This window comes from Lissotriton helveticus, chromosome 5_1, assembly GCF_964261635.1.
Source record: "Lissotriton helveticus chromosome 5_1, aLisHel1.1, whole genome shotgun sequence".
Taxonomy (NCBI): Eukaryota; Metazoa; Chordata; class Amphibia; order Caudata; family Salamandridae; genus Lissotriton; species Lissotriton helveticus.
The window spans coordinates 863,546,107-863,573,909 of NC_136065.1; the positions used below are offsets into that span (position 1 = coordinate 863,546,107).

At 42.7% G+C, this 27,803-nt stretch overlaps 1 protein-coding gene across 1 annotated transcript in view; it reads left to right on the plus strand.

The window, feature by feature from the left end:
* Positions 1 to 27,803, plus strand: part of PARG (poly(ADP-ribose) glycohydrolase) — a 911,041-nt gene that overhangs the window by 798,810 nt on the left and 84,428 nt on the right. Inside the window, exon 16 of the mRNA XM_078643350.1 lies at positions 25,587 to 25,692. Within this exon, the coding sequence (XP_078499476.1) occupies positions 25,587 to 25,692 (106 nt within the window). The remainder of the gene's footprint in view (positions 1 to 25,586; positions 25,693 to 27,803) is intronic.

The window sequence follows — 27,803 nt, forward strand, 5'->3', positions numbered from 1 at the left end:
TGCGTGTTCTGGCGCGGAAAAGCTGTGTGCAAAGAACTGACGTCAGCGCGCGGAGGCGGCGTCTATATACTCCAGCGACGTCATCACGGCGCACGACGCCGACGACGCGGAGCCGCAGGGGACGCCTGCAGACGACGCCTACCGACGCGCAGGGATACTGTTACGCAAAAGTTTCCGGATCCAGACTGACGCCTGGGGATATTCTAAGGTAAGGAATCTAATACTAACTACTGTTTCTTACAGATATATCGTTACCGAAGGTAAGTAACTTGTTCAGTACACCCATCAGTAAAACATAATATCCTTAAAGGCAACTTCATTTTAAAGTTTTCTGTTACATGTGTAAACATTTGTTAAACAAAGGCCCCCGCACTACCTTAGATTTGTGGTGTCGCAATATAACCAAAGTCGCTCTCTGCACTCCAGCAATTCTAATCTTTCCTCAGTTCTCCTACTTGAGTCCCATACTGTGGCACTTGCTTCCACCTTTTATGAGCAATACCTAGTGACAACAAGTGTGCTAACATGAAATGTCACCTTGATGCGAGTAATGTCAGCACTACCCACTTCACCTGTTCATTCCCCTGTGCACTCACCTCAGTAGAATAATCCTTTTGCCACTATACATTTTTCCCCCCTGTGGTAAGCCTTTTTTTGGCTATTTGGGGGTTGTACACTCTTAGGCCCCTGTAACTTTTTGTCCACTTAAGGTATCCACGCCAAATTAGTGTCCTTTTCTTCCAACTTCATGATGAGCTTAAAGGTACTCGGTTTGTGCATTACCCTGGAGGAGACCCAGAAATTAGCCAAAATAAAGCTACATTTTGTTTTGTTTTGGAAGAAAGGGAAAAAAGTGCTGCAGAAGAAAGTGTCTGTTTTTTTTCCCTGCAAATGGTTTTAACAAAAAGGTTTGTGATGCAGAAATCACCATCTTCCCAGCTTTCAGGGAAAAGCAGACGTTTGTCAGAAAACCAACATTTTCTACACAATTTTAGCATTTTACTGGGACATAACCTATTTTTGCCACTTTTTGTGCTTTCAACCTCCTTCCAGTTAGTGGTAGAAATGGGTGTGAAAGCAATAATGGATCCCGGAAAGCAATACATTTCTGAAAAGTAGACAAAACTCTGAATTCAGCAAGTGGTCATTTGTGTAGATCCTTCAAGGTTTTGGTTTTATAGAAACTAATAATTGAAAATAAGAAAAATTGAAAACGAGTTGATAAAAACACCCATTTGTGCCAACGTTTTCACCTGTAACAACTTCTAAGTATGAAAGATTTTTTAAAGCAATATACGTTACATCCGCTGGACCCTTCTGGTTGTGGGGATATATAGGGCTTGTACTTTCACCAAGAGGCGGGGTGTTAGGGGTTCTTAACTGTTTGATAGTTATTCCCCAAGTAAGTTATACTGCGAGAACCTAAGTCCAACTTATAACCAACCCGTGGCTACGGGTGGGAAGGGAGAAATACCTTTTACTTTATATAGCCCTCACTCACTCTAGTTGTGACATGCTTCATCATCAGGCTCACCCCAACTCCTAAAGGTCGGGGTGGGCTCCACCATCTTTCAGGGAGCACTTATGAAAAGGTGTATGGGGCGTAACTTTAAAGCTAAAATTCCTCACCCACTTCTAAAGTATCCTTTATTGAGAGAGTGTTAGGGAAGATTAAAAACACTATAACTGGGTATGAGGATATAATGGTTCTGTGACCCTAGAATAGGCACCAACATGTTTCAGCCCTCCTTAATGGCCTAAATAATTCCTGGGCTTTCATCAGGGTTGGATGTAAAGAGGTTACTTCACCCAGAGAAGCGAGTGCATTAATGTTACGCAATTTGCATCAGTCAAGTTGAAAGGTAGAAGGCTGGAAACCTTTTTCAAAGAAATACATCATGTTTACTGCTGTGAACTAGCATAGAGGAGACAGCTGGAAACGCATGTTCTCTCCTGGAGTGCCTTATGAAAAAAAAAGAATTTCCAGAGAGCAAGCAGTCCTGGAAGAATACAAAGAGCCAGTCGTAGAGGTGGCCAATAGGCAGAAAGCAAGCAAATATGAGTTACAAACACCAAGGCAATGGCAAGCAATGGGTGGAATGCATTCCTATGGAAGCTTTCAGCATGTCCTCAATATTTCTTGACAACCAGATGCTTTGCTGACTGGTATTCTTTGACCTAAAAATGATATTGCAATCACTTCAGTTCTGTAACTATACGAAGGAACTTGGCCTTTGGCCCTGTGTTTTTATTTGCTCAAAGAAGTCATCTGTGACTTGAATTACCCTTCAAACTTACGACAAAGGATATGGTAATGTTTAAATTAAAAATGAGGAGACAAAATGCTTGACTATGACATCAGTAAAGTTATTTGTTCTAGCTCATATTAATTAACCTTCAGAGTACTCATTAGCAGAGGGGCTGTGCCTAATTCTTACAGCTGTATAAATCGAACATAGAGTTTCCCAAAAAGGTAGTTTGGGAAATCTGTTATTGTGCTGTGCTTATGAAGCAAGAGAGGCCTGTCTGTTTACATTACTATAAGAGTCCCTCGCTTTTGAACAGGCAGCCTCTGGCTGACCAAAACTGGCAGTCACCGTTGTGAATATCCTGGAACAGGCCGCTCTATAGCGGATACAGACAAATCAACAGTTCCTTAAAGGTCCATCTTGGCAAAGTCTAGGTCTCGCCTTTATAATTCAGCTTTTGGCTTTGGCAATGTTTGTCTGAACAGCATTACTTTAAAAATGTAAAAGAAAAAACATTTCAAAATACTTGACGAAAAGCAAAAACATATCTTGTATCTAAAAAACTTTTACTCTGGAACTCAAAACAGAATATTGAAAAGAATAAGTGTCAGAATTTACCACGGCCTAGTTTACTTTCCACAGGATGCAGCCATTTGCTCCTCTGCACTTGCCGAGGGAGCAGATTTATTGGCCTCCGGGACAGCAGCTGAGGGCAGCAGATAGCCTTTGGCCCAGTGCCATGAAAGCCCTTGTGTGTCAGAGCTTGTGCTTTCAGGCAATATTGGTAATGCAGGAGATACAATAAAACAACCCTTAAAGTCTGTTTTTCTGCCATACCCCAGCAAAATATTCCTGTTGCTCTGCATATACATACAAGCTGGGAGGTGTGGGGAGCTGATCACTGCGAGGGGAGGGGCGTTGAGGAGTGAGCAGCACAGGAGGGAGAGAGCTAGCAAACACAAACCTTCATGGAGTGCTGAATGAAAAAATGGAGTTCCTTAAATGTGAGCAGTGGAGTGTATAAATCAGACAATCAGAGGATTGTAAATAGGCAATGCTCCGTGGGAGTGGAGAAATACAGAAAGGCAAGCCTTCGAATAAGAAGCAAACAAACAATAGTGACAATAAAGACAACCAACTGTAAGCAATGGCGAGAATCTAAGCCCAGTGTAAGTTTGCAATAGATCTTTCGTAGCCTAACAGCTTGGCTGTCTGGTAGGCTCTAACTAAACACCGTGGAATTGGGTTAAAAAAACAACTCCACCCTTTTCCTACCTCTCCCAGAGTCCACTTGAGTACAGCAAAACTTTGTGAGGTATAGATTTAATGTCCACCCCTAATTTGAACTCTTAAAAGATGGTTACATACTCTTTAAAGTGGTTAGAACCTTTTTTCAAAGATTTATTCCATATACACCTTAAGATTTCTGTGGGGACTAGTTAATATATTTGTATTACTATATGTATACCTACCGGTGTCAGGAATTGTATTCTTAACCTGAATAGCAGTGTGCTTGTTGATTGTGCTTCTCCCAGCACCTGCTCAACCAAGGTTAAGCTGCTATGTTAAAGGAATGCCAAGGACATCTCCAGATATTTGTACCCCTCTCTGAATATCTGGATTTGTCACCCTAACTTCTCTGCTCATCTCATTCTTGCAGGATCCTTGTAAGTACGCTTCTATATCGCAGCTTTCTTCATTATCAATCAGCAGTGGCAGTGGTTGATATGAAAAAAAGTTTTTGATATTGTTAGCTGGGATTATGTGAATTCTATGCTACATTGTATGTATTTCGGAGAAGATTTTCTTCAATTGTTTACAATACTGTATGCTGTAGCTTCGTGAGAGTTAGGAGATGTGCAATTATCTGGGGGATTTCTCATCTCTAGGTCTCTCCTTGAATTTGTGCAGTAGTTTTGGAGCCACTGGCGGCGTTAACGATCCAATATTGCTACGTGCAGACTATGTACTGTTATATCTCTGACTCTGTCCGAGACATGGAGACTGTTTTCCAGATATTTGATTGTTCTACTCGAGGGTCAAGGCTTATAATGAATAAGACCCAGTCTTGTCTCTTTCCTCTACTAGGTGGAGCAGTGAGAGAGGCAACGTGGAAACGTGAGCTGGCTGTACAATGCGCTCTAGATATGTTGAAAAATGTAGGAGTTTGGATTTGTCGGTGACAAAAAGATGTCATAGATGGAAACTAGCGCTACTAAAGGGGTGGTAATGGACGGACCATCTGAACCAATCAAACACTCGCACCCAGTCAAAAGATCTGGGTTTAATCCATCACCGTTCTTTAGCCCACTCTGCCACCCAGTTCAGACATGGCTATATGCAAATCAGTCTGACCCTGTGCCTCATGGGAACAGTCCAGCCCGAACTGCCAAGACATGCCTTCCCTGGACCGGAAACAAGCTTCCGAGGACCGGTTTCTGGCATTACAGCCGTCTTCAGCCCGGCTTGCTTGAATCCAGTGGGAAAGTGAGCAAGGGGCTCATGTCTGAGCATACCCTGCCACACTTATGGCGGCCAAAAGCGGTACAAAATGGGGTGGTAATGGACGGAGCATCTGAACCAATCAAACACTCACACCCAGTCAAAAGATCTCTGTGAGGTGCCCTACCTGGAACTATACTTCCTGGCGGCACAGCTCTAATAGGCAGCAAGATGGACAGCAGAACCTAAGACACCAGAAGCCAATTTACTTGATAAAGCATTAATGGCAACTTCAATAGTGTCAGCTATTTAGGAAAAACATAAGAGGAGGTATTTGCCTTTATTGATTGCTCTTGCAAGAAGTTTCTGGTTATTGTTTACTAATCAGGTGAGAGTGACTATTGTTTACGCCCCATGGCTGCCACTTTGAAACATTAGAGACTTAAAGGGCATGGGACAGGTGGTAAAAACATCAATATGGGAGGTAGCAGAAATAAATAATATTGGTGACTTGTTCATGGCAGGGATATCGAGAAAAGTTGAGAAATTAGAGGACTTCAACCTGCCACCGAGAGAATTCATCACAAGGTAGGCTTACTCGTGCAATCTAACGTACTTGAGAAACAGGGACTGAGGAACCCCTCACTGATGGAATGCTAAAACTATTATTTGCAAAGGGCATAGGCCATAAGGGAGTGACTCATTTGTATAAGGTGCTCAGGCAGATTATTATGGTTAATGTTGAACACTCAATAGGAAGGCGTTCTCAGACTGCGACTAAATGAGATGGGATTGGGAGTTTTCTGTGGAAAATCTACAGGAAAGCTAGGTTCAAATATACTCAATTAATTTATTTGCAACAAATATTTTTTACCCTCTTACGATTACACAGGATTTGCCCTAAGGTTACTGATATTTGCCCCAAGTATAGGAAGCTAGAAGCAAACTGTTATCCCATGATGTAGACTCCTGCAAAATGGTTGTGAACACCCTAACTGAAGTAACATATGCAGTCATTTGATATGTCTTCTGAGGGAACTGCCTAGACCCAAGACTGATAAAAATATTATGTGGGTTGATAAATCTGGTGATGTTATTGGGAAATCTCAAATATCCAAGTGTTGGTAACCATCTGCTCTGTCAAAGTGGAGAGTTGGATAATGGAAACAAGATGATGGGTGGGACTGAAATCAGTGCAGTCAAATGCATGGGCTGAAGAACCGGGAATACTAGTGTCACAAAAGCATGGGTTGTTCTGTTAATGCACTTTCTAAAAGACACCACCCGACCTCCATAAATTATATTAGGGCGCTGCTTTTAGACGTGTTGTGGTTATGCGCAGGGTCTTGATGGACGTTGGTGTAGACTATGATAATGTATTTGTGCTAGGTTTTCTACCAAGGCATGTATAATCTCAAACAAGAAAGGGAGTTAGGATAATGTACAGGAGGGACGATGGATAGGATTTGTGTGTCAATACACTTTGCATGATTTGCATTAAGGCAATTCAAAGGACACCTGGGAATGCTTTGGCTGTTGGTTACTTTAGTTTGTTTCATTTTTTTTAAAGGATCAAAATGTGTTTTTCTTCACATGTTGAATTGATGCAGTTAATGCTGAAAAATGAACCGTAAAATAAAATTATAGTTGAAAGAAAATCAATAAATACATATTTTATGAAATACAGTGGCCTTGGCTCTACAAGGAGGGGTATTTTTTTCTCACCTCAAGATATTGACTGGTATATTCTTCTACCCTCTATAGAGTACTTCCATTGGAATGCATGAGGGACCATTTTAAATCTTAAAAGCAATGTCAGTCATTACTCTATTTGTCACATGTTTAGCACCCTATATTGAAAGCAATTCTTTTTGCTTAATCTATTCCAAACAATTGCAAAACTAGTAATACTTGCTTGAGTGTGCTAAACATTATAGATGGTATTTAGGAACATCTGTAACATATGTTAGCACATAAACAACGGACTGTTTAGCTTTGCCATTGCTTGTCATTACTGTTTTCTGCCTTGTCACTGCTTTCCTGTGTTTTACCTCCTTGTTCCTCCCCTTTCTGCTGTTGTCTTGCTTGGTCAAAGTCTGATGATGGAAAATAAGTCCCATCCTACAAAATGAGTGTCGGTCAGAGAGGTAAAACAGACTCTTGCAGCTTCTAAGATCTGTGCATATCTGTGAGGTATTGAAGGACTCTGGGCCCCTCACCAAGTCTCTATGTGTGTGGGGTATCGTTTAACGTTACAACACTGGTGCCGGTGCCCTCCACCTGGAACCACGCTCACTTACGTACTCGTGTAGAATCTTCCTACCTTATTATCCTAACTCTTGGTGCTAGCAAAGCACTAATCTAATTCCTAGAGGGACTACTGCTCGTTTTATGTAACCGGGATCAGCAGCTCGATAGACCTATACAGTGCTACTAATTGAGTATTGAACCGTGACAAGAAACGAGCCACTCAATACTGTTATTGGCTCTGCTAAGCAGTGCTCGAAGGAAGTCTGCATGTGTGCTTAGGGGATACCTAAATAAGATAGCTTGATGGCTGCAGTTGATCCTCTGTTCTGTCGCTCCTTTGTCAAGGTCTCTGAATTAAACACTCACTTTATAGCGAGTTTGTTAGGGTGTCATCGGGCCATTGCACAATGTACTTCTGTTCACTGCTGAGTTTATGGTTGGACCAGGGTTCTTGATAAGGGAAAGGACGTGCCTTTATATTTGTTTGTGACACGGTCACAAAGAGCTGTTTTATATGTGAGGCCGTTATTAAATTGTTATAATGTACATATTAATATCTCTTTTCATCATGTAAATTCTATGGAATTTTCAACCTTTATCTGTGTGTTTCTATTTTTGCTTGTTTAATAGGCAATGGTCTAAATAAACTTAAGGGAAGAATGCGAATTGTTTTGTTATTTTTTATTAGTTGGGTGCACCATCCCATTTATCTAATGGAGAAAATCTGAGGTAGGTTTGCAATATGTACCATTTTAATGCGAACTAGGGCAAGGGGCAGGAGTTTCAGATCTGCTGTGTGCTGAATGATCCCCTAGAGGAGAGCGTGGAGAAGCGTGGCTCAGTGGGTGGAGAAGCATGGCTCAGTGGGTGGAGAAGCGTGGGTCAGTGGTTAGAGGCGGCAGACCCGGAAGCTGAGTTCGGCCGTGGACCAGGGTTCGCTTCCCCGCCTCGGCGGGTCTCGGGCTCAATAAATTCCACGGACTCGACAATTCTCGCTCCGGCGCCTACTCGACTCACGGGGTCACACTTTGCGACTCTGGGCAATAGCTTGCTTAATCTCCACTACGGCCCCTCGTGGCGGGATGCCTGGCTTTCACCTTGTGGATACCCTGCCGGGGTATCTCACAGGGGAATACCAGGACGGGTTCCCTAAGCAAGCGCTTAGATACAGTGTCGGTGATTTGCGCTATATAAATACATGTACATTTACAAGAGTTTGCCAAATTATGTGTATTTTTCTTTGATAAGGATTTGAAAAGGCAATGAAAATAAGGGCATGTTCAATCATCAATCCCACACTCTCTCCATCAACAATTAAGTTTAAACCCTTTTCTTTTACTCCCTTTGAGAGGGACCCGGCATTGCAGACTGTTTTGGTGCCTGCTCGCTGCTCAGCACACCAGGTCCTATGAACAGAACAGCCTTCAGCCGGTTAACACTCTAGCTTTTCAAACAGATAGTGTACGCCATGGACGCAGCCTTTTGGACAGGCGGGATCTTATTGGTAGATGCTGTGGCCAGTCATGAAGGTAGCAGGCCTCTACCTCTGCTCAGGTATATTTAACCTCATACTGGTCCTTTGCTCTGTTAGACCTGTCACTCTGTCATTTTTGGACGCATGTATGGCAGCACTGCATGTTGTAGAAAGACAGATCTGCTCCTAATCCTCAGACTCTTGATCTAGGTCTGTGAAGAACGTTGAGACTGCACCCTCATACTCCCATCCTCAGTCCATGCCTGGGCCCCTAGAGATTCATGAAGCTCTTGCTTCTCCATTCTTCAGCCTTGCAATCAACTCTTCTTTTGTTATTTATTTCCTCTTTGCTGCTGTAGCTTCCAGTTAAAGATTTTAATACAATTTATATGATTTTTCCTATAGCTATAGCGCTACAACCAAATTTGCAGCCAAGCACTCGTTCAAAGAGAGACAATGTCAGCACACTACTTCTGTTAAAAATAAAGTTCGGTTTTTGTTTTAGCACCTTCTTAATGGGGTCTAGTGGTTGTGGATTCAGAGGTGTTCTGACAGCTTATGTGGAAACTTCCATTTACAGTGAAAGCACGCCCACCACAGCTCCGACCCACTTGGTAATAAATAGTACAACCTGTTTTTACATGCTCTGGGGCATACCGCACAGTGAATTCTGTCCTAGCGTGATAGCCTGCATAATTCATAATGCTGGTGCAAAATTCTGATGGACCTGGAATTTGACAAAGCTTTCTTTGATGTATATTCAATGTTCAGTTTTCCTGAGAAAAAAAATGTGCTCTGGCCATCTCTGCACTGTTTTGCTGATCTAAAAATATTCAAGATCTTCTTAGTAGTTGAAGGTGAAATTTGGAGGAGTACATGCTAACTGTCATCTGTACATATAAGCATACGGAAGTTGAAATAGGACCCCAGTGTTTTAACTCTATCTTTAGGGACAATTTCAGTACAGTCTACTTTAAATAGCAGGAATTCACAAACAGAAATGTAATGTCTCCTTTATTAAGACAATTAAGTTAAATTAGGTTCTGGTGGGTGGAATATAGTTTTTATTTCTCTAGAAATTACTCCAACGGACGCCCGAATTTCCAATTCTTGCCTACCAATTGCCATGGGATATCGGCAATACCTGCCATTGCCACGCTACGCTGCAGCCGCAGCTAACGCCACCAACACTTGCCGCTACTGCACTATAAGCCCCATGGGGCTTAGCGAGATCGCGGCGGGAACCGCGTAACACCTTGGTGCCACTCGGCGCATAATGCAACGTGAGTTCTCCCGCTGTGCGGGACGCCCGAATTTCCGATTCTTGCTTGCCACAGGATATCGGCTATACCTGCCATTGCCACGCTACGCAGCAGCCGCAGCTAACGCCACCAACACTTGCCGCTACTGCACTACAAGCCCCAGGGGGCTTAGCGAGATCGCGGCGGGAGCCGCCCATCACCTTGGCGCCACCTGGCGTATAAAGCACCATGAGGGCTCCTGCGGCACGGGCTGAGCCAGGAAGAGGCTGGGCTCGGCCATTGCTCTGACAAGTTTAGATTTTGTATCTTGTTACTTCGGAGAACACTCTCCAAAAGAAGACCTAAGGTACTGTTCAAGAGTATAAAAGCTCAAAGCCTGAGCGCCGCCTCGCCTTAGATCCCGCTACACTCCAGAGGCACTTAACAACTAGTACTCTTTCACCTGCATTGAGGGGTGTTAACCAGGAGCTCTCTCCGAACAATGCCATAAGTGTCCTACCCAACTCTATTCCCTCGCCGTCCTCCTCTCAAGTGATCCGAAGCACCCCAGTGGTTACAAATAGAGCTGCCAGGGTAGCAAAAAACGTGTCTTTAGACAAGACTGAGCCCAGGTTAGATAAAAGAAAGCGGGACACTGGGACATGAAAAACCAAGAACAAGGACAATAGTGGTACTTTCCCCTCTTTGAAAACTACTTCAGTTGCTACTCAAACTGAGATAACTGTATCTCTATCAGCTCAGAGTAAAATGAACACTAAGGAAGTGATGACCGAGTACTCTGTTGGAGTGAGCGACCCCGGGCTAGGAGCAGCCCTAACTCGTGTTGGCGACTTGGCCGAAAAAACTTTTCAATGCTGTGGGATAAAATTAGCCTTTTAGAATTTGAAATTAGCACCCTAGGTAGCAATTTTGCAGGTATTTTATCAACCAGAGTGGAAAGGGAGGATATAAGGTCACTGACTGGTAGTTGTCTATCTGCTGCAGAAAAAGGGACTACTGTTAAAAAAAAATATATATTAAATCCACTTTAAGTAACAAGAGGAAAGATCATTTGGATGTATTGTCTGTAGGTTTGCATATGATAGTCTCCCAGGGTAAGCAGAAAGGACATGTAACAACTTCAGATAGGAATGACTGCGTGAGTGCTCCTACTGGGTCCCAGAGAGTCAGTGAACTTGACAACTCCTCAGCCCCTAGCATGGAAACCTTGCGCCTCCCCCGCATCATACCCTTATGTTTTGATTTTGACCGGGGTTCCAGCACTGAGGGTGGGGCAGAAAGAAAATTGGGCTGATCTAAGGAACAAAACTGTAGACTGGTTGACCAGGCAAAGGAACTTCCATCCATCTGATGCCAACGAGATTCTAATGGTTCGCAGAGTGGGGCGGGTTGGGCTCAATCTGCTAAGAATATAAGAGGTGATTGCATTGTGGTCAGTTTTCGTAGGCCAAAGGTGGTTCATTATCTTTTACGCTATTGTGATGCAACCCTTTCCCCTAAAACTGAGATTAGTGCACTTCCTCTAGGATACTTCTATAAGCCGGAGGGTGGGAACAAAGCTATTGGATTTCTACCGGTTATACAATTTGAGCAGGATAAGACTCACTTAACCACCTGCAAGGATTTGAGGCCTAGAACTAAGGATGATGTAGTTGTAGCAAAACTCACTGGTACTCTAACCGCCCCAATAGAGACGGGATCTATAGCTGACGATAATATGATCTCTGATGCGTTTACCAGCACTTGTCAAAGGGACCAGGCAGTTAATCTTAATGGCATCCAGAATGGAAATACATGTAGGAGCCTTGGAGGATCTTTAAAGCATATAGCAGGTTCTAACAAAGTGTGTGACGTGAAAGATCCAATAGCTAGCCAGGGTAAGGAAACAATGCTACATGGCAGTTTTGCCAGTAGTCTGAGTAATAATTGTGATTAAGTCCCAAGACCAGCCAATAGAAATGAGAAGATAAACTGTGAAAAAACTAATGAAGAATGCAAAATGAAGATAAAGCTGACCTCGTGGAATATTACGGGGATTAGGAAAAACTAAAGGGATCTAATATGGCAGGATTACATTGGAGAGAGTGAAATAGTCCTCCTTCAAGAAACCTGTGCTACGGAAATCCCCCATAAGATAGGATTTAAAACCTTTAGTACTGCTGCTATTCCCTAAACGAGAGGTAGGCCCTCGGGAGGTCTTGCTATTTGGATACAAAATTACCTTGGGTGCCGACTTTGAGCAAATTGATTCCCCTAGCCAAGATATATTGGGAGTTAAGTTCTTAGCACCAGACAAAAGGGGAGTTGACATCTTTAATATATATAGCAGACCAAGTGCAGCAAGCAGAGAAGCGGAAGTCATTGGCCACCTGGATCAAATTGTAACTTCGATTAACCAGGGTGCTCTGATAATCATTGGGGGTGACTTCAATCGCAAATTTGAACCTGTGGCTGGATTTGTGAATATTTTTGAGTATGAGGACAGGGCCAGTGATATTTCAGTACTAGATAGTAGCCCAGTAGCTGATGAGGCTAGTTTCAGCCCATGCGCCTGCAATGGGCGACTACCTTCTGATAGCCCAAATTTACCAACATTTACTCATGGTAGCTCTAAAAGCTATATAGATTATGTTGGAATCTATTTCATTTTGGTCCATGGTACATGAATTTGTAGTTGAAGATCAAATAGAGAGCGATCATTATCCTTTATGCTTGACGCTTTCAGCTTCCCTTTTTCAGTTAAGTCCCCTAAGGAGATGTGACCCTAGCTACAGCCCAATTGAACCTTTACTATCAAATAACTATAGAGCGCTTAGATGGCCTGTGGTCTTGGGAAACGGTAAGACTATTAAAAAGATTTATGATACTTATGTAGAAATAGTCTCTCCACATATAAATCTACCATCAACAGAGATACCAGGCATGCTAATTCATGATAAATTGGTAAAGGTACTCAAACAAATATTAAGTAAGAACTTAAAGCCATTAAAAAAGGGAATATCTGACTCTGCCATTTTAGAGAATCCATGGTATAATAAAGATTGCCGTAATGCAAAAACGATTTGATTCGGGCAATAAAAGATGGAGATATAGTAACCCTAAGGGAAAAAGGAGTTATTACAAGGGGATACTAACTAAGGCAAAGAAAAGTTGGAACGACAAAATCTGGTCTGAGCTGATAGATGCATGTAAATCAAATGACCAAGTTACCTTTTGCCGTCTGATATCTAAAGGTAACAAAAAAGTTAAATGTAACAAGGATCTTTTTCTTGATACAAAAACCTGGGTAGCTCACTTTTCACAACTTTATTCTACCGCTAATAATGATACCAATTATAATTTTGATGAACTTGTCCCGCACTCAAGTGAGGCACCTCTGCATTTTAGTATAGCAGAAACATTAGTGTCAATTAGTGCAATAAAGCCAGGGAAGGCGCCTGGGCCAGATAAGATACCAGGCGACCTATGGAGGCATGAAAAGGAGGTTTGGGCTCCCTATATTAATTTCTTGAGTAATGCAGTTGCATTGGGCACACCGATTCTCGAGACGTGGAGGGGTGCAGAGATTGCGACTATTTTTAAAAAGGGTACCAGCCGCGACCCGTCGCATTATCGGCCGATTAGCTTGATCGATGTTTTACCAAAGGTATATGCAAGCCAAATTTTAAATAAATTGAGGAATTTGATTGGGGAATATAATATTTTATCTAAGTACCAAGCAGGCTTTAGAGCAAAAACCAGCACAATTTACCAGGTTTTTAGATTTCACTGTATAATCTGGAAGTATATTACAGTTAAGAAAGCCCTTTTGTATATTGCCTTTGTAGATCTTAAGGCAGCCTTTGACTTCATACCCAGAAATCTCCTGTGGAAATCATTAAGAGAACAGGGTGTCCCAGAGGAAATCCTTGTGCAGATCATTAGACTGCACAAGGATAACTTTGCAAGGGTTAGATGGGGGGCCAAATGGCGTACTTACAGATCGTATACAAGTGAATAGGGAGGTACGGCAAGGATGCGTGCTGGCCCCTACATTATTTTCATTGTATGTTAACGACATCCCTGAATACCTCTTGGGCTGCGAACGTGATTCTCCCAAGTTGGGGGAGGTGCCTGTACCTGCACTTTTATTTGCCGATGATGCGATTTTAATATCACAAACTCCCAAAGGTCTGCAAAGCTTATTTGATACTTTCCAAATTTACTGTGAAACTAAAGGCTTGGAAATGAATTCTACCAAAACAAAATACATGGCAGTTAATCCACACAAACTTCTTTTTTTTTCAACTTAACTGTCAAAAAAGAGAAGATAAAATATGTTTTAAATTTTAACTATTTAGGTATTACGTATTACTCTAGACTCCAAAATGAACTGGAAACCACAGCTGGACAAAAGCAAAATAACATTAATCCAAAATTCAGTGCCAATAGTAAGGAAGTATGAGAGCAGCGTATCTAAAGCTGTCTCCCCTGCATTGGAGCTATATAAGTATAAAGCTCAATCGGCTTGCCTCTACGGGGCTGAACTGTGGGGCCATGTAATAAAGAACACTTTCATTGTACAAGAGAACATATTTTTTAGGAAATTGTTAAGCATACAAATGTGCATACCCTTAGCACCTGTAGTAATGGATTTAAACATTCGCCGTACTGATCAGCATGCGGTTTTACGGCCATTATTGTTTTGGGTCCGTCTGTGGTCAACTGATGAGCTTGTTCATTACAGGGAAGATCTGGAGGAAATTCTTAGAATTAAAAATGGTACAAAGCTAGCATGGTTGAACCATATCCAGGATTGGTTTTATAAACTAGGAATAAAACCGTTTTGGGAGGACCCTCATGGTTTATCTCTGGGATCAAAAAAGCTGTTGAAACAGACCTTTTGGACATTCATGCAAGATGCCTTGTCCCATAACGTAAAATTAGGCACTCTATCCACAAGGTTTCCCCACAGTAAAACCAAGTGGTAAATTTGAGTCCTTTTTGGACAAAATACAACCACAACTTGCTAAATCGCTTTACCTCAAATTTCGCTACAGTATTCTACAGATTAACGCAAATATTGTGAAATGGGTCCGTAGCGTGGGTGGAGCAAATGATGGTTGTTGTGATATCTGCCACACAGGTGCAAAAGAGAACGAATTGCATGTGGTGTTCTTCTGCCCGGCCTATATTCGTGCTGGGTGGAAATGGAATAAACCCATCTGCCAATTCTTGGGTATTCGATCATGTAAGGAGGCGGGATGAATATTGCGAACAGATGTCACGCAAGCAATTGTATACAGTGTAAGCAGATACCTTTATTGTGTTGTGTAAACAACAAGGGGGGACGGAAATGGACAATATTTAAAGGGGTCCAGTGTACTTGTCCAGGAAGCAAACAAGAAAAAATGTACACTGTTCCCCTGGGGTTAGACAGGTAATAAGGTCTCTCTCACAGTTAGCTGATAGTCAGCTAGAGGGTGTGGGGGGTGCCGGGTGGTCAGCAAGTTCCTTGACGGAACTAAGGAAGCCTCACACAACTGATGAGCTGGATGACATGTCTCATTCAGCCTACTTGGGATGTTGTTTATATCATCGGCTTCCTGCTCCTGCGTCGGGCCGGCGCTGCAATGCCCGACGGGTAACAACGAGTGTCACTCTTTTGCGGAGGTCTTTTGTTCCTTGCCGTGATAAGTAGAAACTTGTGAGGCTTAAAAAGTGAGGTAGTGAGCAAAACGGTGGAAATTTTTTAAAAAAGTTGGATAGTCCACAGGGAAGTCTTTATTCAGGTGGTTAGCCACTTTATTAAAAAGTGTAAGGAGGGGTACTGAGGACCAACGTAACTATTGGTGTGGCCTCATATCGACCCTCCATTTGGTCAACATGTTTCATGCCCAGCGGGGCAATTCTTCAGGACCGAAAAAAAGTGCTCATATAAACCTAATGTGCCCCAGAGGGTGAGCTACAAGCTATTATTGATACAACCTGATAGGTCTAGGTCTAAGGATGGCGAGGATCACTGCATCACCGTCAGACCCTTAGGAGCCAATTGGCAATCTGCACGGCTAGTTCCTGTGGGGACTGCGCTAGGGATATATAGCCCTTAGCGGCGTGAGATACTCGCCGGTATCACCTACCCCCACACCGTCGGCGTGTGATGCACGCGGAACAGCATCACACGCCGACGGTGTGGGGGTAGGTGATACCGGCGAGTATCTCACGCCGCTAAGGGCTATATATCCCTAGCGCAGTCCCCACAGGAACTAGCCGCGCAGATTGCCAATTGGCTCCTAAGGGTCTGACGGTGATGCAGTGATCCTCGCCATCCTTAGACCTAGACCTATCAGGTTGTATCAATAATAGCCTGTAGCTCACCCTCTGGGGCACATTAGGTTTATATGAGCACTTTTTTTCGGTCCTGAAGAATTGCCCCGCTGGGTATGAAACATGTTGACCAAATGGAGGGTCGATATGAGGCCACACCAATAGTTACGTTGGTCCTCAGTACCCCTCCTTACACTTTTTAATAAAGTGGCTAACCACCTGAATAAAGACTTCCCTGTGGACTATCCAACTTTTTTTAAAATTTTCCACCGTTTTGCTCACTACCTCACTTTTTAAGCCTCACAAGTTTCTACTTATCACGGCAAGGAACAAAAGACCTCCGCAAAAGAGTGACACTCGTTGTTACCCGTCGGGCATTGCAGCGCCGGCCCGACGCAGGAGCAGGAAGCCGATGATATAAACAACATCCCAAGTAGGCTGAATGAGACATGTCATCCAGCTCATCAGTTGTGTGAGGCTTCCTTAGTTCCGTCAAGGAACTTGCTGACCACCCGGCACCCCCACACCCTCTAGCTGACTATCAGCTAACTGTGAGAGAGACCTTATTACCTTTATTGTGTTGACCTAAAAAGAAAGAGAATGGGACTGAAATTTTCAGTACCTTAAAAAAAAAATGTGTGTGCCAATTAAGTATTAGACTTACACCGAGAGGTACAACTATGGTCGGGCACCATGTAACTTTGTATATCTGAGAAAGAGCTATTATACTTTTTTTAAATTGAAATATCCTCCCCATATAAATTTGTGATCTGAAATATTACTAAAATTGTGATTTTTATTGTCAAATGGCTCTGTTGACGGGATTTTAATTGTATTTATTGTCTTTTTAAAACAACAAGAAAGATCTTATTTTGGGACATTATTTACAAATTAAATTGCGCATGGTCGGGCGGGTTACGCTTGAAGTATTGTGTATGAAGTTTTATATAGTATGTAATCTTTTATGGTTTTTTAAATCGAAATAAAGATCATTTAATTGAATTGAATTGGCCCCAACTCTGTTAAGTAACATGAATCTTTGTTACATAATATTCCAACACTGGAATATGAGAAGAGAACATGCAATCAAAACAACACGTTGCAATTCTCTTCCCATTTATTTCACCCTACTTTGTACAACAGACTATCTTTAAATTACTTCGACTCAATGAAATAACAAACAAATATATGCCATGGTAGACTCTAAAGTGATGATGAACATAGAAGTCTCAAACATTTGAAATACCTCAAGCACCTAGTAGTTCTCCAATAATTAAATGGTTTGCGCATCCTGTTACTCCTCCTACACAACATAGATACTCTCCTGCCTTCATGCTGAACTGACACCCCTTCTCAATCTCCACAAACTGTATCACCATTCTGTGAAGCTACTTCCATCCAATTCTTGTTATAACTTCTCTCGGCACCAGTATTTACAGATTTGTTAAACAATTTGAGCACCTTAAACGCCTTTGTCAATTTTGACCATCGTTAACATTCCACGAGAACCTTCACTTTCACCCAGTTACCCACTTTGGCAACAGCGCTTTTCACAGTTTTCTAATCATCAAAATGCTACTTCCTTTAATATGAATGTCCTGCTCCTTCATCCTCTGATCAAGCTGTTAATCTTAATCCATTTTCTCTCACATCCAAGATGGTCTAGCATTCATGTTGCTTCTATGAGCCTTCAACCTTGAATAATTGAAACTGTAATTTTCCTGTGGATAAGGGTGTTGTGGTGTCGTGGGATATGCCATAATATGATTCTGTACTACCTTCCTCCAAACAAATGATTTACCTTCGCCAACTGAACACTCGTGCTCAATGTCCTGTTCATTCTTTCTACAGCTCCATTGATTTTGTGATGGTAAATTGAGATTTTCTTGTGGTGAATTTCACAAGAACTCAAATTATCCTCCACGCTTGAGCAAAATTGAATCCCATTGTCATACAACATACTTGTTGGGTAACTCCTTCTTTTGAATACATTTTTTTTTTAAACGTAATAACATCGATGAAGGAATATCTTTTATCCTTGAGACCTTTATCGACCTAGAATAAAAATCTATCAAAATAGTCAGGTTCAGCATTAAGTGTTCCTCCTCAACGGACCAGCTAAACCTATTGCTACCTCTTCCCTGTGATAGCTTGACAGTCATCTGCATAACATAAGCATTGATATCACTATTGGTTCTTGACAAAATTGTTGCAGTCAGTGAAATTCTTCACATGCTCTCCAGGCCACCAAAAGTGTAACCTTATTCTTTCTTTAGTTTTTACTATACGCATGTGCCCTTTATGGGCCAAAGATAAGATATTGTTGAATCCTCACAAGAGGAATTAGCATTCTTCCTTTTAGCGAAATCCCTTCAACAACTGACAACTTGCTCTAATCATTGTCCAGCTCTTGCTTAAGTTTCATCTAATCCACCTTTGAACAGTCTCCAAACCTTTGAACTTTCAGATTTTTTTTCCATTTCCAACTTCTATTCCACCTCTGCCACTGCACTCAAAATAACTTTGCAAACACTTATTTCCTCTCCCTCAAACTCACCTGAAACATCAATTTTCTCATCCCTAGAACCTACGTGAAATTAACAATCAGCAGAGGAGTTTTTCGCTCCAGGAATATATTCCACCAGATAACTAAAATAGTGTAAAGAGATCACCTATCTCCTTATTCTCGACAATATCGAATGCAACCATTTTTTCAAGAACATTTTTTTCAAATGTCTGTGATCTGTGCAAATACTAAAGGAAACCCCCTATACCATATTTCTCCGCCTCCTCAAGGGCCAATAATTCCCCAAAATCTTTTTCAATTACAGATTAGTTATTTGATGACCCTCTTAAGCATCTGGATGCACATGCAATCAAATATGCCACTCCATGCCTCTTTTGCAACAATACAGCACCCACCCCTTTTAAGCTTAAGTCCATGAATGTAATTGTTTATCCCCTGAGATGAAAGCCGACGCGGCCCCACCCGTGCAGGGAAACGCCCCCACCGCGGCGGTATCCACCGCGGTTAACGGGTTAAAGTGAGAGGATTTAAGTGGCAATCTTGCTGGCTACAGGGGTGAGCTTAAGGAAGATCTTGCAATGTTAATTTTTGTTCTAGCACACAACAAAATGTAAATGTTTGTTAATGAACTGTGCAGATATTTCAGAATATATCAGAATTCGAAAAGCACAAATGAAGCACATTTTTTGGTAATTCTGAAGTGTAATGGAAATAAATATTTTAATACAATCAAAACATATCAATACACTAGGTGATGCAGTTTCTAAACATTATCAGTGGTGCGCTGTATACTTTTATCAGTAAAATTATATGTGCAAATGTAATGGTCATTTCAATTGAAGCTGTATTATCTGTAACAGCAGTGCGCTACCACACCTTTCATACTTCACTTTGCCCCACTCCACTCTACTCTGCACCACTCTACACCACTGCGGTACTGCACTGTACACTGCACCACACCACTGCTCTACAACACTATACTCTATGCCAACGCACTGTACCCTACACTACTCTACTATGCACCACTGAATTTTTCATTACTGCCCTCAACAACACTCCACTCTATGCCACACTACTAAGCAACACTGCACGCTATGCCAATGCACTCTAATCTGCACCACTCCCCTCTACATCAGTGTACTCTATGCCAATCCATTCCACGTCACTTGAATCTACTATGTACTCAACACCACTGTACTCTACCATGTACCACATCACTCTACTCTGAAACAATCTACTCTGCGCCACTGCACTGGGCGCCACTCCACTCTGCACTACTCCAATCTATGCCACTGCACTCTATGCCAATACACTCTATACCACTTTACTCAAAACCAATTCACTCTATGCCACTACACTGTACCCCGTCTATACTCTACAACACTTTACACTAATGCACTATATTCCTCTGCATTCTACGCCATTGTACTTTACACCACTGCTCTCTGTGCCACTACCCTCTGCACCACTGCACTGTACAAGTGTCTACTCTGCAACACTGCTCTCTGCCACTGAACTCCACATCACTTTACTCTACGCCACTACACTACACTCTGCACCTCTCTACACCACCCTACACCAATGCACTGTACGCCACTACTCTGCATCACTGCACTCTATGCCACTGCACTCTACTCTGCACCACTACATTCTACTCTGCACCACTTTTCACAGCAACACTGCAATCTCTGCCACTGCACTTTACACTGTGCCACTCTACTCTACTGCACTGTATGCCACTACACTTGTTGCCACTCTACCCTGCATTGTTCCACTCTACACCACTGCACTCTGTCAGTCCACTCTGACTCACTGCACTCTACGCTACTGCACTCTATTCTGAAACAATCTACTCTAAGCCACTGCACTCTACACCACTCTATTTCACTCTACGCCACTCCACTGCAGTCTACCCTGCGTCACTCCATTCCTCTATATTCTATGCTGCTGCACTTAACACCACTGCACTGAATGCCAATGCGCTCTACACCACTGCAATCTACCCCAGTTTTATCTGTCCCACTGCACTGTACCCCACTATACTCTGCAACACACTATGCCACGCTACACCATTGCACTCTACGTTACTTTATTCTGCATCACTCTCCGCCTCTGCTCTCTATACCATTACATTCTATGCCAATCTACACCACTGTGCTTTGCACCACTCTTCTCTGCACCACTCTAATCTGCCAATGCACTCTACTCAGTGCCACTCTACTGCACTTTACACTAATGCATTCTACGCCTCTACACCACTACACTTTATGCCACTCTAATCTACTGTGCACCTTTGCACTCTGACCTCACTCCACCCCATTTCACTCACGCCTCTCTACTCTGCACCACTCTACTCTAATGCAGTCCACTCTACCCCACACAACTATGCACCACTGCACTCTCTTCCACTGTACTCTACATTACTCCAGACTGCACTCTCCGCCACTGGACTTAATGCCACTCTACTCTGCACCACTGGGCACTATGCCACTGCACATTAAGCCACTCTGTTCCATTGCACTCTACGTCATTGTACTCTACAGCACTGCACTCTACACCATTCTCCTCTGCACCACTATACTTTACGCCACTTCACTCCGTGCCACTGCACTCTTTTTTGCACCACTCAACTCTACACCTCTCTACTGCACTCTACGCCAATGCATTCTACATCCCAACACTCTGCTTCATTCCACACCACTCTAATCTGTTCTGCACCACTGCAGTCTGCGACCCTCTACTCTACTCCACTCTACCTTGCACCACTCCACTTCACTCTACTCGGAAACAATCTACTCTACGCTACTGAACTCTACACCACTGCAATCTACTCTGCACCACTCCACGCCACTCTGCTGTACACCAATGCACTTTACACCACCTTTCGCAAAACCAATGCCGTCTACTCCACTGCACTACGCTAATCTACTCTGCACCAAGTACTTTGTGCCACTTCACTTTAGGTCGCTCTACTCCCCTCTGCGACACTCCACTCTGACATTACACTCCACAATAATCAACTTTATCAAACTCTACTCCACTCAATGCTACTCCATTGTACTCTTCTCTGTAGCACTCTGCAACACTACTCCACTCTACTAAGCTCTACGCAATTCCCTCCATGCCACTCCATAACATAACGTGCATTTGTAAAGCGTACGGTCACCCACGGGTATCTTGGTGCTGAATAACAGATGCTTATTGCTACCCAACTCAATGGTACTCATTTAATTGACCTCAGAAGGATGAAAGGCTGAGTGGATTCGCTGGGATTTGAACCTGTGACCATGAGATCCAACGCAGGCCCATACAGTAGATGCATTAGTCCGCTAAGCCACCAGACCTGGCTAACTCCATGCCACTTTACTTTATTCTACGGCACTAATCCACTCCATGCCACTCTACAACCGTGTACTCCACTCCACTCTACTCTACAACACTCTAATCCACTCTAGCAACACCCTCTACGCCGCTCCACTTCACGACCCTCTATGCCACTCCACGACACTCTACTCCACTCGGACACTCTACTCCCCTCAGCTCTTTTCCACTCTGCGCCCGTCCACTCCACGATACTCCACAAATCTCTACTCCACACCACTCAACTCTACTCTGCACCACTCCACTTAACTTTACGACACTCATCTCCACTCTCCTTTACCCCACTAACTTTTAGTCATGGTGAACAGCAGTCACGCTGGTGTACAGTGTGGCTAAAACACATTGGCAAAGCTAATAGCTCTTGCTTACCTGTGGCCTAATAGCTTTGCCAAATGCTTGTTTTATTCAAGCAGTTAAACTTGCCAAGTCACTTTTCTTCTTCAGAGAAATGTTAGAATAACGTACGTCTGCAATATGTGAGGTGTGTGTTTAATTCTCTACACTTTCCATCCCACAAGTCTTTTGATGGCCTGCCCACATTAACATTTTAACAAACTTGAAGTAAACTTCTGCCTCTCTTTTCTTAGGACCTGGGCTCAGTACGTAGGTCATCCATCATTTTAGTTAAGGCCACTGTCTACATTGGCCTTTGGAGACACACTGGGAACAACTGACTGTAAACTACACATCTGACTACGCATTTGTCTCTTCCACACCACTGGCACCACTGCCTTCCTCTGGCGGGGAAACTGGAATTACGTGATTTTGCAGCTGCAGCATTTTCCGCACATTGATGGGTTTGACACATAATCTACTCTGCAGATTTTAACAAAACATTTGTAGCTCAAACAGATCAAAAGTTACTAAAAGCATGGCAACGTGTGTTGCTGCAGTCTTTCACAAAGGTTCACTGGTCACCATTCAATGTCTGTTGATAAATGTGTGTGTCAGACTGGTACAAATGAGGGGAAACCTTTGCCCACATAGTGTTTACATGTGTAAAAATGTCAAAATGATGAGGCAATAACTATCACAAAACGTGCCTCATTATGCAACATAATTTGTCTTTTCTTGCTGCATAATTTATTTAATTTTGCTGCTTAATTTGGTCCTCCCTGCTGCATAATTCTAGTAGCCACGGCCTCTGATCAACACTGCAAACACGGAGGACTGTGAGTCGCATTGTATCACCAGCTTGCATTACTCGAGTACACTAATTACACTTGCAAAGAGCTCTGGCTGCAGGGCCTGCTGCACATCCGTTTTTACCACGCGAACTTGACAGGCAAAGGAAACTCAAGTGGATTCATTGTTCCTTAGAAAAGAGCCCACAATTTAAAAATGAACTTTTGTTTGAGAAAGAAAATAAATATATTTGTCTACACTTTACGAGTTGGAAAGGTGAAACAGTTGCTAATTCAGGAGAAAAAACACTTACATCACCTTTACAAGGGTAGCCTCCCTGTCTTGTGGAGGTTGAAGCACAAGTACTCACCTGCAAGCACAAACAGTAGCATATCTTGTACTTCAGACCTGCTGTGGACTTTTCTCCTTGGCCAGTGTGATTCACCAAGGGCACTGCCTGCCCATGATCTTAAATATTCCTGAGGTGCATCCTCTTTGTCTTCATTGAAGCACAAATTATGCTTGAACTTCTGCGTGTAATGTGTACTTCTATTAATCAGGTAGGCTTCTGAACATATTACTCAGTACTTTTGTTATTTTTAAGGGAAAAAATGCCTGTCATGTTACATATGCGTTTTGTGTGTGGCGACAAAATGACATGGCAGCCACTCCCACGTTATATTGCCCTTTTAGGTGTCGCTTGCATGAGCATACGTTAGCACGTACGTTCTTGCTTGTGAGACTCTTGTGTTCTGTAATGGGCTTGGAATCTGCCCATTGCATACCATTTTTTTCCAGCATTGTCTCTCTTCTTTGCCGCCTTCTAATTGGGCAGTGCTTGCTATGCATCTCTTCCTTTTCTTTCGGTGCCACATGGACCAAGCAACGAATAATAAAAAATATTATTTGTGTCCCTTCACTGGCCATTTGCTGCTCATGCTGTAATTCAGGTACTGTTTATGTCTTTAAAAAAAAAAAAAACGAAGGTCAACACTGGTTGTCATAGCATTTTTTTTCCTTCCCTCACCCCCCATCCTGTATCTTCAACCCCCCACCTGCCCCATTCTGTTTCTTCTCCTCCACCCGCCCCTGTTTCTTCTTCCCTCCCACCCGTCCCTGTTTCTTCTTCCCTCCCACCCGTCCCTGTTTCTTCTTCCCTCCTACCCACTCTCCCATACATTTTCTTCTTTCCCTCTCACTGACAGTAGTTTAAAAAAAAGAAATCTGTATATTGGCCAGCGCTTGCCAATTCATGGAGATCTTTTTTTTTAACCTTCGCATTACACACCTCCACAACCCCGCCTTACCTACTCACCTGTTACCCGCACCCCTTGTTACCTTTCCTCACCCACCCCAACCCGATTAAAAAAGCCATTAGCTCTCCTATATAAGAGACATATTGGCTTTGCCAATACTTGTTTTATTTTCCATTAAAGCCATGCTGGATAGCATCAGGGATGCTGTACAGCATTGGTACTCACTAACATTTTTCCATGGCCCAAAGAAACCAAGGATCGTAATGATGGTAGTCATGAAGGTGGGGGGGGGGGGGCTTCCCCCACTTTACGAAGTTGTGTGATTCTAGTCAATTGTTTTATTTCGATTTCCCTCTTTTTTCTTCATCATCACATAATAAGAGAATAAGAGGACCTCGAAATGCATGACTTCAAAGTATGCCCTCTACAAAACCTTCTCCTGTGTTTGATTTAATAGACTGTAGTATTGTTCATGTGGAATAGAAACCTAGGCCACCCAAGGAGTGCACACAACAAATGACTTCCGTCTTAGTTCACTATTACCATTGTTATCAGGGTGGGTAGAAGAATTAATACTTTTAATTAATGTTTGAAAACTATCACTTTCCCCAAAAAATTCTTCCAAACGCACTTGTACAATCTGATGTTCTCAGGTGAAACGGTTCTGCATATTAATGAAATAGACGTTTTGAATTTACAAGAGATTTCATCGTATTTTTACATTTTCTGCAAGATGTCTTTAAAATAAAGGTGTTTCCAAATAAAACAGCGCAGGACTCCCTACTTACTTTTTCTTTATCTTGAATTAACCTACAATAAATGCTTACCTATTTATTTAACATATTAGTGCTGAGTCGAGTAAACAACAACCCAGTGCTGATGTTAACTAGGGGGGGCGCATGTAAGCTCAGAAGGGGGTGCAGCATCGTTAAAACCATTGACAAAGTCAATAAGTCCCAAATGTGTGACCTGTTAACTTTGCCAATGCTTGTTTTTGAGGGGTGGCAGCACAGCTAGAGGTGGAATCAGAATGACTAATAGCCTTTCATTCCCTGAGACCCCTTTCAAAGTCCCTGCTGAACTGAAAAGAGAACTCCAATCCCACGTGTGTGTGTGTGAGTGAGCATGCCTCCTTTCCTTCATCTGGTGGAACAGCAGCAGCACAGACCCATTTGTTGATGTGCCCTAAAAACCAACCATACCAAAACTACAAGGCTGTTACATTTCACTAGGAAAGAGCTCTGGAGGAGTCAAAGGGTCAAGTTCACTATTGCGTGCTCATGGTTTCCCCGTTTTTTCTTGTTTTTGGTATAGGCCTACTGTGGATTTGCACGAGCAGAAGTCTCCCCTCAGAACCTGTCAGCAGTTGCAACGGGGAACTGGGGCTGTGGTGCCTTTGGAGGTGATTGTCGATTAAAAGGTAGGTGAATGAAATGTACAACTTAAAAAAAGTATGAGGCAGTTGAAAGCAAGGGAAAATGGGATAACATAGAAACATGATTGGATGTGGTAGAGCAAGTGGCATAGGAGCCTTATGACCACTGTGATGTTAACACATTTTTTTTTACATTTGGAACATCTCCACCTTGTGTTAGCTTTTTGCTGTCCTAAAGCCTGTTTATTTATACCAGCACTGGTCGCTAAACGAAACTAAAAACCGTCAATGATCGTTTGGTCTGCTGTGTCTTTTCTCCCCAATATGCTGTAAGATTCTCTCACTGAGCCTTATTTTATTGTGCCTTAAAATGTGTAAACACTTTCGTATGCACAATTTTTGATAAAGCAATCCTTCTGCGACTAAAGAAAACACATATTTCATTCCTCGTTTATTGATTTCACAACCAAGGTCTTTTATTTTTCGTTACTTGTTGTTTCCTATTAACTAAAATGGATTGCCATGTTCCGATCATCAATAGCCTGGAGAAAATCTGTCACAATGTGTGATGGTGTAATTTGATGGGCCGCTGAAGTCAGGAAGTTATAAATGTTTCAATTAGCATAAAAGTGCATTGGTTTGTAAGATTGGTGCTCTAGTTTAATCACAGCAGGGGCGACATTGATAGGGGTGGTTACTCCAAAATATACTTGTTTTTATAGTGCTCCTTTGCATTGGCTGTTGTTGTATGTACCTACTTGTGACCGAATGGCTGAACCGTAACAATCTGCTTGTAAAGACTATTGCGCCATCCTTTGTGAGCCCTCCATTTACCACTCTGGCTCTTCCCTGTAACCAGGGCTCGAGTCTGGGTACCACGCGGGTGGACGGCGTCCCCCCACTAATTTTACTGGGAGCTCAATAACTGGAGCAAATGGAGCCACACATTCACTCTTTCGTGACGTCACTTCCTGTCGTGACGTCCGCGTCCCCCACTTCTTTTTTAGGACTTGTGCCCTGCCTGTAACTTGCCAGCATGCTTCAATCACAATTTTACTTTTTCGGTCAACAATGACGGTCTGTAGGCTCCAACCTATTTACCTCGTTTATTTGCATTCGTTTTTGTTTTACTATTATTGTTTTTTACAAGTATGGTGTATGGTGAAGGGTGAGGGATGGAATGAATTATGGGGTTCTATTAGTGAAAATTGCTTGCTTGGAACTGTTGAGGACTGCACACTGAGGTGCTTTAAATCGCCTTCTTGATTGCCTGATGAAGGTTTGGCTCCTCCCAGTAGCCTCGGCCTCACCCTGCACTTAACAAAACCAAATACAAAGGGTAAAACCTCCTGGGCAATCCATGAACTCTTTGTTGCAGATGAAGATCGATGTAGCGAGGAACAGCAAGGCGCCAAGCTCCCCCTGACATCAGGGAGGATGGAAGCTCAAGAAAGAGTGTCTCTAGTTTTCATAAATGTCTGGGATTTTTAGATATGCCTTGGTGCTGACTAATCCCTTGCCCAGATGCTGCTGCCAACACCTGGAATCCCCGCCATTAGCCTTGCTAAGATCCTGCTTTATGCCGTTCCTGGACTTGGTCAACTGAACTACTATATCATTCTGTAGCGGAGCTTCCCAGATTAATGTGATGTGTGTGAAGGCTGGTTTGGGATGGTGAGAGTGTGGTATGAAAGGTGTTGTGTGAACTTGGTGTGTGTCTCTCTACCTGGGGGAAACATCCTTTACAACGCAACTTTTACCACGCAGTGCCTTTACGACGCAACTTTTACAACGCAAACCATTACAACGCATTGCGCTGGGGGGCGCTCTAGGATAGGGAATAAGTTTAATTTACTATCCAACAACTTCCCTAGTGTCCACGGGGACTGGAGTTGGAATAGTAAATTAAACTATTCACTATCCAGCACCCCAAAGCGCTATGCGTTGCGTTGTAAAAAACGCGTTGTAAAGGCATGCGTGGTAAAAGCATGCGTTGTAATGTCATACATCCCTACCTGGGGTTGATATTTGTTGTGTATATAATGTTTCCTGGTTCTTCCTTTTGTATATGTGTATTTGGATTTTTAATAATCTGTATAGTATTGTTTAATATATGTAAAAAAAATTTTTTAAAAGAGAATAAGATAATGAAAACA